Below are 13,340 nucleotides of genomic sequence, written 5' to 3'. Positions count from 1 at the left end.
CCTTTCCAAGAAAAGGTGTCCGTGTAAAGGGAAGGTCAAATATATTGGTTCAAGCTGGTGGAAGCTTTTGCAAGTTTGCTGCAATGGTGATAGCTGTTATGTCAGCAAATAGTTCAGGTGATAGTGAGACTGCTAGTTGCGTAGACATAAAGATTGTGTGTTGGCTATTAGTCAGTACATATGTTTTTGCTCTTTTTAAATAGGATTTCTGGTGATGGAAATGTTACTTTATTAGCTTATACTGCAGGAAATGTGACCAACAAATATTTGTATTACCTTTCATTCACACGCTTGGAAGCAGAATATGATTTTTTTTTGTTTTTGTTTTTTCCCATTTAGTTACTGATCCCAGGTGGCAAAGTAGCCAAGAGTCCCCCATGGACCTCATGTCATGCATATAGTGTCAGGCTGCAACTTGTTGACCAAGATATGCAGTTTTTAATGAGTAGAAACTTTTGCTAATGTGTTTTAGAATCTTAAAAGGAATGTATACATGCAAAAATACAAACCAAGCAGCAGAATTATAATTACCTTTTAGATTTCAAGTAGGCAATCCTCTTCATTTGGAACTGAACTCACCTTTGACGAGTAGCAGGTGCCTGCAATATAAAGATCACTCATTAAACAAGCTTGAGCTTGAATAGAGAAAAGGTCTCCTGTTTTGCCTCACTGTGTGTACGGCAATGAGCAAGAAATCAAGCCAAGGAATTGTCTGAGGAGGTCAGGCAGAAGATTGTATTCAAGCATGGAAAATCTCAAGACTACAAATCGATCCCCAGAGACCTTTATGTACATAATGTTATTTTTAAGTCTAAGGCCCATGGTACTGTAGCCAGCCTCTCTGGACATGGGTGCAAAAGAAAACGTGTGCAAGATTGTTGAAATGTTGGAGACAGTACCTCGAACAACTGTCAAACAGATTGAAGCTGACATTCGGCCAACAAGGTAAGACCCTTTCAAGAGAGCGAGACATAAGAAAGCCTGACTAGAGTTTTCCAAAACAAACCTGAACAAGCCGCATTCATCCCATGGACAGAGGATACCAAATTAGAGCCTTTTGGTAAAGCACAACATCCATATATTTACAGAAGGCAAAATTAAGCTTTCAAATAAAAGAACACCTTTCTTACAGTCAAACATGGAGGAGGTTCAGTGATGTTTTTGGGGTTGATGTGCTGCATCTGGCATTGGGTCATTTTGGAGCGCAATGTTAAATCCATTGTATGGAGATGGATCTCCGACTTCCAGTAGTACAATGACCCCGAATACACGTCAGAAAACACCCAGAAATAGTTCAAGAAAAGATGCTGGCATGAGCTAAAATCAAACACTTGTAAAGAGATGGGAGAAAATGCTCTTTATATCTGAGAGAACTGAAGCAGTTTGCAAAAGAAGAGTGGTCAGACTGCTACTAGAGAGGTGCAGGAAGTTCATCCATGGTTCTAGGAAGGTGTTGAGTCCAGTTACTTTGGATAAAGTCTGTGCTACCAAACATTAAGTCTAGCGTGTCAATCATTTTGTCATTGGTGTTTCTCTTTAATCAAAATTGAATATTGTATAAATCCAAAAATAAAGAAAAAAGGTTCTGTAATTGGAACAGAGAAACAGGGCTATTAATCTGTATGCTAGAACCACCAACTCCGTTTAAATTTTTCTTTTACGCTAAGTTTAATCAGTGAACCTCGTAAAGCAGGAAGTGTGTTTTGCTGCAGTCTACCGACACTTTCTTTTAAATACCACTATTGAACTGAAATAGCTTTAAAAAGTGGTGAATGTCCTGCCCTTTGTGAATCTGCGTTAGAGGAAGTAGAGTTTCTGGAAATCACCCTATTTTTTTACTACACAGGAAAGTTCTGTTTTTGGAAACGCTCTTAGAGTATAAACAAAAACTGTAAGCCTGCCCTAATGTATAACCGCACTTACTGTGTCTTCTGGTTAGCTCTACGTTCTTTAAGCAAGGCATGTCATTATTTAAAGCGCATGTCTTAGTTTAGCAAATTTACTTGATCTAAAATATTTTGTTAAATGGAGCCACCTTCCTCGCTGCTTTGCTACTACAGCTACATCTTATAAGCTGTAAGAGTAGCCTTTTAGTGAATACTTCTATCGTCACATTTGTATAACTTTATCCTACCACGTAGTGTCCAATGTTTATAGTAAAAAAAGAAAACCTTGTTCTAAAACCTAAGGATGTTGGTTGTCACCAAGGAGTTCCCTGAGCATATAAACGTGGCTTCCAATCAGGGCCGGATTAAGGGAATGGAGGCCCCTGGGCTAAGGGGGCCTCCATTCACCCGTGAGGGCCAAACCCCCCCCCCCCCCCCCCCCCGTGATCCGAGCTGCCCGCCAAATCACCCCCGCCCCCGCCCCCCCCCCGTGATCCGAGCTGCGCGCCCGCCCCCGTGATCAGACTTGCCCCCCCCCCCCGCACTTATCTCTTCTTCCAGCGCGCTGCAGGCTCTTTACTGAGGAGATCTCGTGAGAGTGAGACTCACGAGATCTCCTCAGTAAGGAGACTACAGCTCGCCGGGGAAGGACCACAGTGAAAGTGCTCAGCAGCACTGATCGCGCCGGGGGCGCCCCCGCCCGATCAATACTGCTGCTGAGCACTTTCAAGGGCCACCTGGATGCCATAGGCCCCTGGGCTGTAGCCCAGTTAGCCCTATGGTTAATCCGGCCCTGCTTCCAATGCATAAGTTTTCTATCAAACTACTAAGTAAGGACATCTAAACTCATCAGTGATGAACAATGATATTACAACGCTGTTCATATAGATATTACCAAGTGAAAATTATGCATATAGCATTTTAGCATCACTTATGTATTATATAGAGATATGTGTGGTCAAGTTGTGTAAAAAAAAGTGTTAAACTATCACACCTTTTATGTGAGTCTATAATTTCTCAGTAACCTCCTATATCCTTTATAATTCGGTACAGGTGGAACTTTATCCCCGATCACTAGAGTACTTTGAGCTTAAATCAAGGAATAGGTCACAATCTGGGTTTAATTTATCTACACCAAATACTACTTTAATATTTCATAGTAAAAATTTATGTAATTTTTCCCTTTTTGTGATAATGCTGGATAATGATTCATATGGCTATATCTTTTGACATTATTTCTAGAAAAAGCAGAATACATTTCATAGTAATTTTATTGAAGTAGCTTATGAAGCAAGGATGAGGCATTTTCTTCACATCACTGCTCACAGAACTGTCTCTTCCTGTAGTTGTGATGTGTAATTCTGTGTCCTAATTTCCTCATTACAATTGGTTTCTCATGACTGAATGAGTCAACTTCCAACTTGGCAGGTCACATGTCAGGTACAATGGGAAGCCATAGCCCAATAGCAAATTCTTTGATATTACTTTGTGGCTACAGTTGGTATGTGGTGTAACAGCGTACTCATAGTGTGTGTAATATAGATGTACATGTGATATTTTCTTTTTTTTAGCCAGGAAAAACTAAGTTAAGGCATATCTCTATTTCAAGTATTCACTGGATTGATGATATATGGTTGTCACCTAGACAAAGGGCATTAAGCATTACAATTTAATTTGTCCGTGGAGCTGAATGACAGACGTTTTAAAAGATCTGATATAGGCGAAAGATTTAAGTAACTTGGGTAGGTTGATCCATAATTGATAAGCCCAATAGGAGAAGGCAGAGTGTCTGGAAAAGCACAAGTAAGAAGTTTATTCAGGCAATTGGGTAACTTGTCAAGAAAGTGTTTGTAGGACAAACCGACAAAGTGAACTCAAGACGCAGTCTATCTAGATCTGATAATATATCACAATGATGTCTTGTAATTATACACATTCTCCTTTGCACCACACAGAGGAGTTATAGGAGTCGCAAAACTTTTAGTGTGTATATGTGTGTGTGTGTGTGTGTGTATATGTGTATATATATATATGTATATATATATATATATATATATATATATATATATATATATATATATATATATATATATATATTATATACAAGTTAACCTGTGCATGATACTCATGCATTCTAGTCAAATCAAGCTACTTAAGGTCTTAAAAAGGTTCTTGTCATGCATTTGGGCCTAGCCCAGGCCTCCTCAGGGGAAGAATGTTACCTCCCGATGCAAGCAGCCTTTTTAATGTGTGTTCATGAGGTAAAATTACCTCACGAAAATGAGTTTGACCCCTCAACTCGTAAATTTAGCCTTTACTACCCCTCCCACGGGGGAAAGGGGGGGGATGATGGAAGTTAACTGACTTCACTATTCTAATTTTTTTGTCAAATAATGTCCGTATACCAAATTTCAGGTCAATTGGATGAGTCCTTTCTGAGAAAATTGTTTTTTACACACACACACACACACACACACTCACTCACTAACACACGCCGCTAGGCTTTTAATTTTATATATTAGATAATGCTAAGATTTTAGTAGGTCAGTGTATAACTCCGCCCAGCAGGTGGCACTGCAGCTTGTGTTTTTTTTTTTTTCCACACACAGACTAACACACGCCGCTAGGCTTTTATAATATATATATATATATATATATATATATATATATATATATAATATGTGTGTGTGTGTAGTATATTCAGAACACCAGGTACTTCTCATATTATTAAGAATATTTTATTACAATACATTCATAAGATAGCAAATTAATGAATAGAATTAAGAATAGAAATAGCTTATCTGTAGCTACAAATCTCCCAAGCAGATGATCCCAGGAGGAGGCTCACTGGCCAGGGAAGCACTCTCCAAAGCAGGTTGAGAAGACTACAGATAGCATCTAGTCCCTTGCCGCGTTTCGTCAGAATGACTTTATCAAAAGGGTAATAATAGCAACATGATGAGAAGTCCTTGGTTAAATAGTCCACGCATGCAATCAGTACATGAGATTTTCGTTTACTTCCGCCTAAGAATGATGACGTCACTTCCGCCCAATAAGCAATATGTCGCTTCCACCCTTCAGTGCCGCAAGAGGTAGCAATAAACATCCTCCACATCCACCCTTACTTCACTTCCATAGACGGCAATAATAAATGAAAACCGTACAGGTAATATCATGTATTACATATACATCACAGCACAGTTGCCATATAGCGCTTAATACCATTACAGTTAAGAGATCACCTATCCTATAGACAATAGGGTCATGTCTGCCCTCATTACAATTTCATTAACTAAATCCAAAAATCTAGATCATAATACATAACATAGCTATTCTCCATAAATATATTACATTAAAAAAACTAAAAAATTAGCAAACCATATGTATTAAACAATATATATATTAAGAAAATGGGGTTAGAAGGAGAAAAAAGGAAACCTAAATTAGAACATCTCAAATAAAAGGTGCTATTTCAAATGCCTCATTGAGGCCCAACGGTACTAAAGTTCCCAATTTGAAAATCCAGAACATCTCCCTACAAGCTAATTTATTGGCAAGATCTCCCCCTCTTGGGCCAAGTACAACATGTTCTATAGCTTTAAACTTCAGTACGCCAGGATCTCCATTATGAAATGTCTTAAGAGTAAATCTGATACACATTCAGTCTCAATTAGCCGTACATGTTCTTGGATGCGTATTTTTAGCATCCTCTTTGTTTTACCTACATATTTTAAGCAACAAGGGCATTCTAATACATATATTACCGAGGTAGTTGGACAATTCTCCCCTGTATCTTAAACTCATTTTTATTATTAGAGTCAGAAAAAGTTTTACTACAAGGATCTACTCATAAAAAAAACACCCGAGCGAGTGGTACGGCCACGAGACACCTTGTGCGTTTTTTTGGTTTTTTTTTCCCCACAGAAGTAATGTTTATTTTTACTAGCGCCCCATAGAGGTGCGAGCATAGTTCTAAAGAATATTGCAGCCAATTGAATCTGCCCCTCGGTGTGGTACAAAATTGATATCATGTTGCTGACATTCATTTTTGTTCTACAAAATCAAAATGATTGTACAAAATAATGATTTTAGGGTGGTATCATCTAACGCTTTTTCAGGTTTCGATGCCCTCATTCCTAATTTTCATAGTGTTTAGTTTTTTTTTTGTTTTTTTTTAAATCCTTACTGTAATTGAAGAATGTTGGCATTGAACGCTTGAAAACTATTTGAGCATTTAAAGGGCTATTATGATATCTGATATGTTTTACTCATATAAATAAATGATTTTAATAACTGATTTTTGGATCAGAAATGTAAATGTGAATTGAGCTCTTTTGGAGAAATAGTGCTGAGTTTCCAATCTTATCAACAATGCTTTAAAACAAGTTATTTTTATTTGATCTAAAACACAGAAACCAGTTGAATATTTTATTGAAAGCTCATGTGAATTTGTGGAAAGGCATATAGGACTGGGCCTGTAATGTCAGAACTGTAGTTGTCTTGATTCTTATACACGACTTTTAGTATGAAGAAAGAGAAAAACCCATGAGTGTTTTAAATCAAGATAACTGGCAGAAAATTTAGTATTTCTTACTATTCTTTAATACAGAGGAAACATGGTGGAGGACAGGCCATGGTGGTTTGTACCAAGGGAAAAGCCAATTCTTTTAAATCTCTTTTAAATCTCACACATATTCTGCAATTATTTCATATGCTTGCCTTATAGCTGTGTATCATATTGGTGATACATAATGTATAAAATAAACATGTGTAAAAAAAACAAAAAACAGCTATGTAGTATGTGCATTTTTAGTGGCTGATCTGTGAATTCAAAATCTGCAGCTACAATTTTAGGAAAGTGGAGTTATGGGACTACTGCATACTTGCCACCTTTGGTAAATTAATTTCGGGAGATCCAGGCAGGGGGGTGTGGTTGGTGGGAGGGACGCAGTAATTTGCGTCATTTTGGCTCCACCCCAACGACAATTCCGTTTTTGCTCACTGGGGGGGGGGATTGGGTGGGGTCAAAATGACGAGATTCACCACGAATCGCGTCATTTTGAGGAGCTTATGCCATATGCAGGATATTTGCCTGCTCTCCCAGGAGCCCGGGAGACCTACCCGAATTTTGGGAGTCTCCCAGACATTCCGGGAGAGTTGACAATTATCTAGTACTGCATAACTGTGATTATGGAATATTCTGAAAATATCATCCCTCTGAACTCCAGTGTCTTTACTTCACTTTCATGTGTTCCCTCCAGTGAATACAGGAAGTAAGCAATGCAGCATTTAAATTGTGGGGTTATTGATGTCCTTTCCCAGAGACCGGATGAGTAGTTGAGAGACAGATTGCAGATTTTTAAAGGACCGCCAGTTAAACTTCATTTTTCAGTGTCTTTTTAGATTGATTGACACATCCTATTGTGTAATATTTAATTTATGGATCTGTAGATTTTCAGTTAACTACGTCCATTAGGTAGATATCACTAATAATGTAATGCACACAATTGATTATGCAATGAAATATGGCATTAACTAGCAACAACGTCATTTTATTTTTGTATGCCATTAATCGGCAAACTGTTTTTGTTACCTGGTTTTAACTTTGTGTATATTTTTTATATTTCTATACAATTCAGACTACAAATGTAAATTTCTGTTTATAAAATGTGTTTTTTTTTGTTTTTTATTTGCTATAGTTTCACATTTATTTAACCGTACGGCTTTAATAGCTACAAAATTGTTTGTTTTACATGATTTAGCTTGGCAAAAATGATTTTGTGGTTAAACATATCTGTTTATCACAGAAGTGTGATAAAAAAATACATTTTGCACTACAAAATCGACTTTGAGGTTACAAAATCACCCAAACAGAAAAATGATTTATTACCTGCCACATTTGTAATTGATTTTGTAGACGAGGTATATTATTGATAATCGAAATCTCATAATGTGCTAGTGGTTATTTCCCCACTAGAGGCAATAAGAATGGACTTCTATTTATCTGCAAGTAAGGTCTTCCTGTTTCCCCAAGACCTGGGTGACATGGCATCTGAGGACTGTGGCAAACACTTCCTTGGCAAAGGTTCGTATTGTTAAATCTGATCCAGTCACGAGTGTGAGTGTTATACTTGGAACGAGGCAAAACAAGTTATTTTGCCAACATTAACATCAGTTTAACATTTCGTTCCAAACAAGCAGCAGAATAATAATGGGGTTTAAGTTAGCACTTCATGCACAAACTTAAAATTATCTTATCGTATAATAGGTAGAGGTGTTGAGGCTTGTGAGTATGCTACAGACATCAATCATTAGTGAAATGCAGTAACTGACATTTCAATATTTTAGCTCACCCCTGTGGGGTGAGCAATGATCATAGCCAATATTAAACATGCTGGTGAGCTATTTCTGTTCCGCACATGACAGCAATATCTTCTAACAACATAGCTGTTGTACATAAATTAGGCTCAAGTAGACGAGTACATTGTAGGATGCAGTTTAACATGACTCTTGACAAAGGAACCTTTACTTCATAAAATACACTATGTATATTGTTTCAGCCATTGAAGATCCACCTTTATCACCTTTCCTAACCATTTGCTGCTGTTTCTCCTTGTGTTTTAGTTCGTATATGTTTAGAAACTTTACAATGCATACGGTTAACTACATGGACAGATTATTAACCCTAAAATGTTGGGGTAACTGGGATATTGGTACCAATAGAATAAAAAATCCTTTTGCATTTAGATTAGATATTGAAAAATTCCTAATGCTGCCAGCTTCCAATTGATGAGTGTTTGTGATCTGCTGTCGGGAAAAAGTCGTTGTGTCTGAAGCTACAGTATAGACGGTCCAGTTAAATGGTTGTCTCAGTGTGCCTAATAAAATGCACCATTGTCTCCTAGTACCAGCTGGTATTATGGAGGTCTGTTTATTTATAGTGTTTTGAGAACATAAAGTGCTTCACACATTATCTGTATTATGACACAAAGCTTGTAATTTAAACTGATAAAGGAAGCATTAACCTTGTTTCCTAATTGTAGTTTATGCAAGAGTCCAGGGGGTCTATTTACTAAACTATGTGTTTGATAAAGTGGCATTCTTGCTTATAGCAATCAGATTCTAGCTATCGTTTATTTAGTACAGTCTACAAAATGACAGCTAGAATCTGGTTGCTATAGGCAACATCTCCACTTTTTTAAACCCGCACTTTAGTAAATATACCCCCAAGTCTCTGACAATGGATATTTGATGACTTTTCAGACATATAACAACATTTCAGTGAATAAAAAAAGCTGTTATTACATTCATATATAAACAATGTGTCACTTCTTATATTCTAAAGTAGAAACAAAAATAATAGAAGGTTTTGGCAGTGAAGGTATATAAACAAAATATACTTAATGTATCTGCTGGGTTGGACCCCACATGTAATGTGTACCTATAATACAGTTATGGAAAAAAAAAAATCTAAGACTAGTAAAGGCTACATAAAAGCCTAAATACAGTGTACATTCATCTCTCTCCTTTATTTTTTTTAATTTTCTCTTCACGCTCTCGCTCTCCCCCCCCCCCCCCCTTTATGAAGTTGGGGGTGGGTAGAACTTAATGATGTGACTTGTGCCATAACACTTGGCCCACTGCATTGTTGCGATGCACATCGCATCATTACGCTGGGATCCGAGCATGGTTTCTCTGCCCCCGATTCAGGGAATTTGCAAAATTCTCTTGGGAGTCTGGGAGATGAATGGCTCCTTAAGGGAAGTTAGAAAATCCCTAGTGTAGCATATTATATTTATGTATTTTTCATTTTTATATTCATTGTGCAATGGTTGGTTAGTAGGCACCTTTCCTTGTCAAGCTTGTTGCAGTGCATGCTGGGGAAAATTGTCAGAAATTTGATAACATGCAGCAGATACTTTTTTGTTTGCAGTGCCTTAAAAGCTATAAATAAAATAAAAATTTATATAATATTTTTTTTTTTTTTTTGTCCCTTTACCGTAAGTAACTAGAAATAATGGAGTGTCATGAGATCCTTTTCCGCAGTGTCCGATTTTCTGTTGTCCTCGTGCTCACTACTGATCACTCTGTGGTTTTAGAGAAATTGCTGCAACAATCTAAACATAAGACTTCTTCTTCTTTTCCGACATGCTGGGATAGAGGTTAGAGCAGCATGTGACTATCGGGTCTGTTATATTTAGCATTGGGTCTATTTGTCTGAGAGCATCGCATTCTTTGTAACAACAAGGACTTTTGATCAGGAGACTATGTCCTCTTTTATGAATGGCTTCAAGTGCAGCCTTACAAAACCCATTGCTACAGCAAATAATTGAACACCTTTTTTTTCCCCACATATTGTACATTACATTGTAATGTAACAGTGTGGTGTAGAAATGGACCACAAATGGTAAACCAAGAATTTATCCTCTTAGGTTATGTGATTACAGTCTTGTAATATAGAGCATGTGAATAGCCACAAACAGTCTTCACTTATAAAAGGCACTTATTATAAGGTTAGAGTAACAATGATACGATTATAATTAATTTTGTATGACAACAGCTCATCTTTTTGTGATTGTATTTTAAAAAAAATAAGTTATTGCAAAAGCTTTTTTTATTTATTTTGTGTACTTAATTGGAAAAAGATTACCTCTGTCACTAGTTCATGATGAATTGATCGTCTATATTCTTTGGAATGTTAGTTTAGACAAAGTGCTTCCAATCAACTAATAGGTGTCAGACCATTCCGCCTTGTAAGATGTGTTTTGAAAAAGGCCTTGCGTTTCACAATAAACTATAATTATCATACCTCCATTACAAAAAAAAAATGACAATGCTATATACCTTTTCAGTGGATCCCTGTTGCTAATTTCTTGATGGGAGTGCTGTTATGGTAGTCTGTAGCGCTTATTTACATTTTTACGACATAGATATATAGTACTTCGAATGTAGATACCAGCCAGTATTTTAGATGATTAATTCCTACTACCTAATGCCATTCTATGAGATAGCCAACCATTTCTTTCTTTTTGTTGCCATGGGTTTCTGGTCTCTTATCATGTATTTTTCTGCTCAAATAAGAAAAATAGGACCAATATTTGTTTTTTAACCACCACTTTACTCAAAAAATTAAAATGTTCACACATGAACCATGGGCAGCACGGTGGCTTAGTGGTTAGCACTTCTGCCTTACAGCACTGGGGTCATGAGTTCAATTCCCGACCATGGCCTTATCTGTGAGGAGTTTGTATGTTCTCCCTGTGTTTGCGTGGGTTTCCTCCCACAATCCAGAAACATACTAGTAGGTTAATTAGCTGCTATTTAATTGACTATATAGTCTCTCTCTCTGTCTGTGTGTATGTATGTTAGGGAATTTAGAGTGTAAGCTCCAATGGGGCAGTGCTGTGGAATTAGTGGCGATATATAAATAAATGGTGGTAATATTAATGAGATAAAATACACTCCATTACAGACAGCCCCATGGGAACTGCAACCCTGTAAAAGACTGCAGTCATTTGAGCTACTGTGGCATCACTCCAGTCATTTATTGTGTATTATTCAGATTACTAGTACACAGCATATGATGCACAGACATGTGTTAAACACTTTGCAGTACATTGATATCTCTGAAACAGTGTGTGGGTTACTAGTAATTTTATGCCTATGGCTGCTTCCTCCAGTTTCGAGCGGAGGACTATGAAGTGCCTGAAATGAGGAGAAAGAGTGTCTAGGATTGGTTGGCAGTTCTGCCTGAGATCCAGATGACAAGCAGTGATGGCTCCGTGTCATATGACGGCTGTCAGTGCCTGCTTCTCAGCAGCATTAAACGCAGGCATCCTGCTGCTCTCAAGAATGTCACTCATGAAGGTGGGGACAGAATTACAGCAAAGGCATCTTCATCTTACAGCCCCCTCACTCTTTTCACACTGAGCTGTCTGACACTTTTTGGCCGAGGAGGTGCATAGTCACAGTTGCCAAGAGAACATAGTCAGGTGGTTGAAGACACATGAGACTAGTCTAAGGAGTGAGCGAGAAGCTCAGCTGTCACACCGCTCAGGCAACATAGAGTTCTGTCCTCCTAATTATCACAATCCTAGGGTATCTGCAGCTAGCATCATACACGAGAATCAAACAAGAGCAGACTGTTTTCAGCCTCTCAAGATTCAAAGCTGGTTAAATGGCTCTTGGTGCTAAAGCAAAGACTGTCCCGCTGGCAGTAGATTTTTTTAAGGTGGCTCTTCTGATCTGGTTGGTGCTGTATAGTTTAAAACACAACATGGATAGCGTATTGTTCATGTCACCGTTCTCAATTCATCACATGACGATCTTTCTGTATTGGTTGAATATGGCTTACTGCTGTTTGTAACAGCTGGTGGCTGACTGCTGTGCGGTTTTAAGTGACACTTACTTTCAGGGGCTTCAGAAAAAGGTGAATCTGCAAGCAAGGCAAGATGCAGTCCAGGTACTTTAAATATACTCGTTATTAAAATAAATTATAATCTAATTGTCTTGATTTGTAAATGTAACATTTTTTTTCTTTTTGCACTTTTGTCCATTGAAAGTACAACCATTTTATTTGTTAACATATTTTTGTATGTGTTTAATTACTTTTTATTTTCCAGAGTGAGTTACACCCCATTCACATTTTTCTGATTTTTGACCATTAGTGATACAGCTGAACTCTTTATCAATTCATAGCAGTTCTTAAAGTTTTGTCTTCTACTATAATATCTCTAAACTCCTTTTTAAGAAGTAATTTTCTTTTTATGTAAAATAAAGATTGTTAATATTACTTTGATCTGGCTTTATTTATACCTTTGTCAAAATCTGGCTTAAGTTAAAGCATGCACATTATATATGTGGATATTGGGAATGGTGCTAACATGACAAGCATGCAAAGTAGATAAGCTGGCATGATCTATAAATATAGCAACTACGTTGATTCTTTTAAAAATAGTCCCAGGATTTGTCTATCACAGAGAGGTGTTCATGCCCAGAGCAACGCAGTCATAGATACTCATACATCCTATTGCTTTAACTGTACGCAACAGGGAGTATGTTTTTTACAGAGAATTCCAGGAAGCCAGAGATGCACTATTGAGTCAGTGTGGACAGACTTTGATAAAACAGCTTCATGTGGTCACAGGAGATAATGTCATCAACGTAAACTGGAAGTCTCCACTGAATTCTGTTCAGTGGACTTTTATTATAAATGAAATATATTTATAGTTTTTATTGAATTACTCAATAAACATTTCTCTTTTGTGGGGTGGGGGTTGTACAAAATAAATTGCCTTTCATTTTCCTGTGGTGGTTGTGTGGTTTTTCTATTTTGTTTTTTAAAACCTATAAGCAGTATATACCATGATTGTATAGAGAATGACCTAAAACTGCACGTACCAAGCACTTACTCCATCAAAGTCTTTTTTTCTCCCACATCTGATCATATATGAT

At 37.3% G+C, this 13,340-nt stretch overlaps 1 protein-coding gene across 3 annotated transcripts in view; it reads left to right on the top strand.

Moving 5' to 3' along the window:
• The window catches only part of FNIP1 (folliculin interacting protein 1), a 77,034-nt gene that overhangs the window by 17,101 nt on the left and 46,593 nt on the right, over positions 1-13,340 (top strand). Inside the window, exon 1 of one of the 3 annotated variants that reach the window (XM_075209837.1) lies at positions 11,974-12,348. The exons of the other annotated variants lie outside the window; for them this stretch is intronic. Coding sequence (XP_075065938.1) covers positions 12,338-12,348 — 11 coding nt within the window. The 5' untranslated portion in view covers positions 11,974-12,337. Of the gene's footprint in view, positions 1-11,973; positions 12,349-13,340 lie in introns of those variants that run through there. 3 annotated transcript variants of the gene reach the window in all.

Source organism: Mixophyes fleayi, chromosome 4, assembly GCF_038048845.1.
Source record: "Mixophyes fleayi isolate aMixFle1 chromosome 4, aMixFle1.hap1, whole genome shotgun sequence".
Lineage (NCBI taxonomy): Eukaryota > Metazoa > Chordata > Amphibia > Anura > Limnodynastidae > Mixophyes > Mixophyes fleayi.
This window is presented reverse-complemented; position numbering and strand designations above follow the sequence as displayed.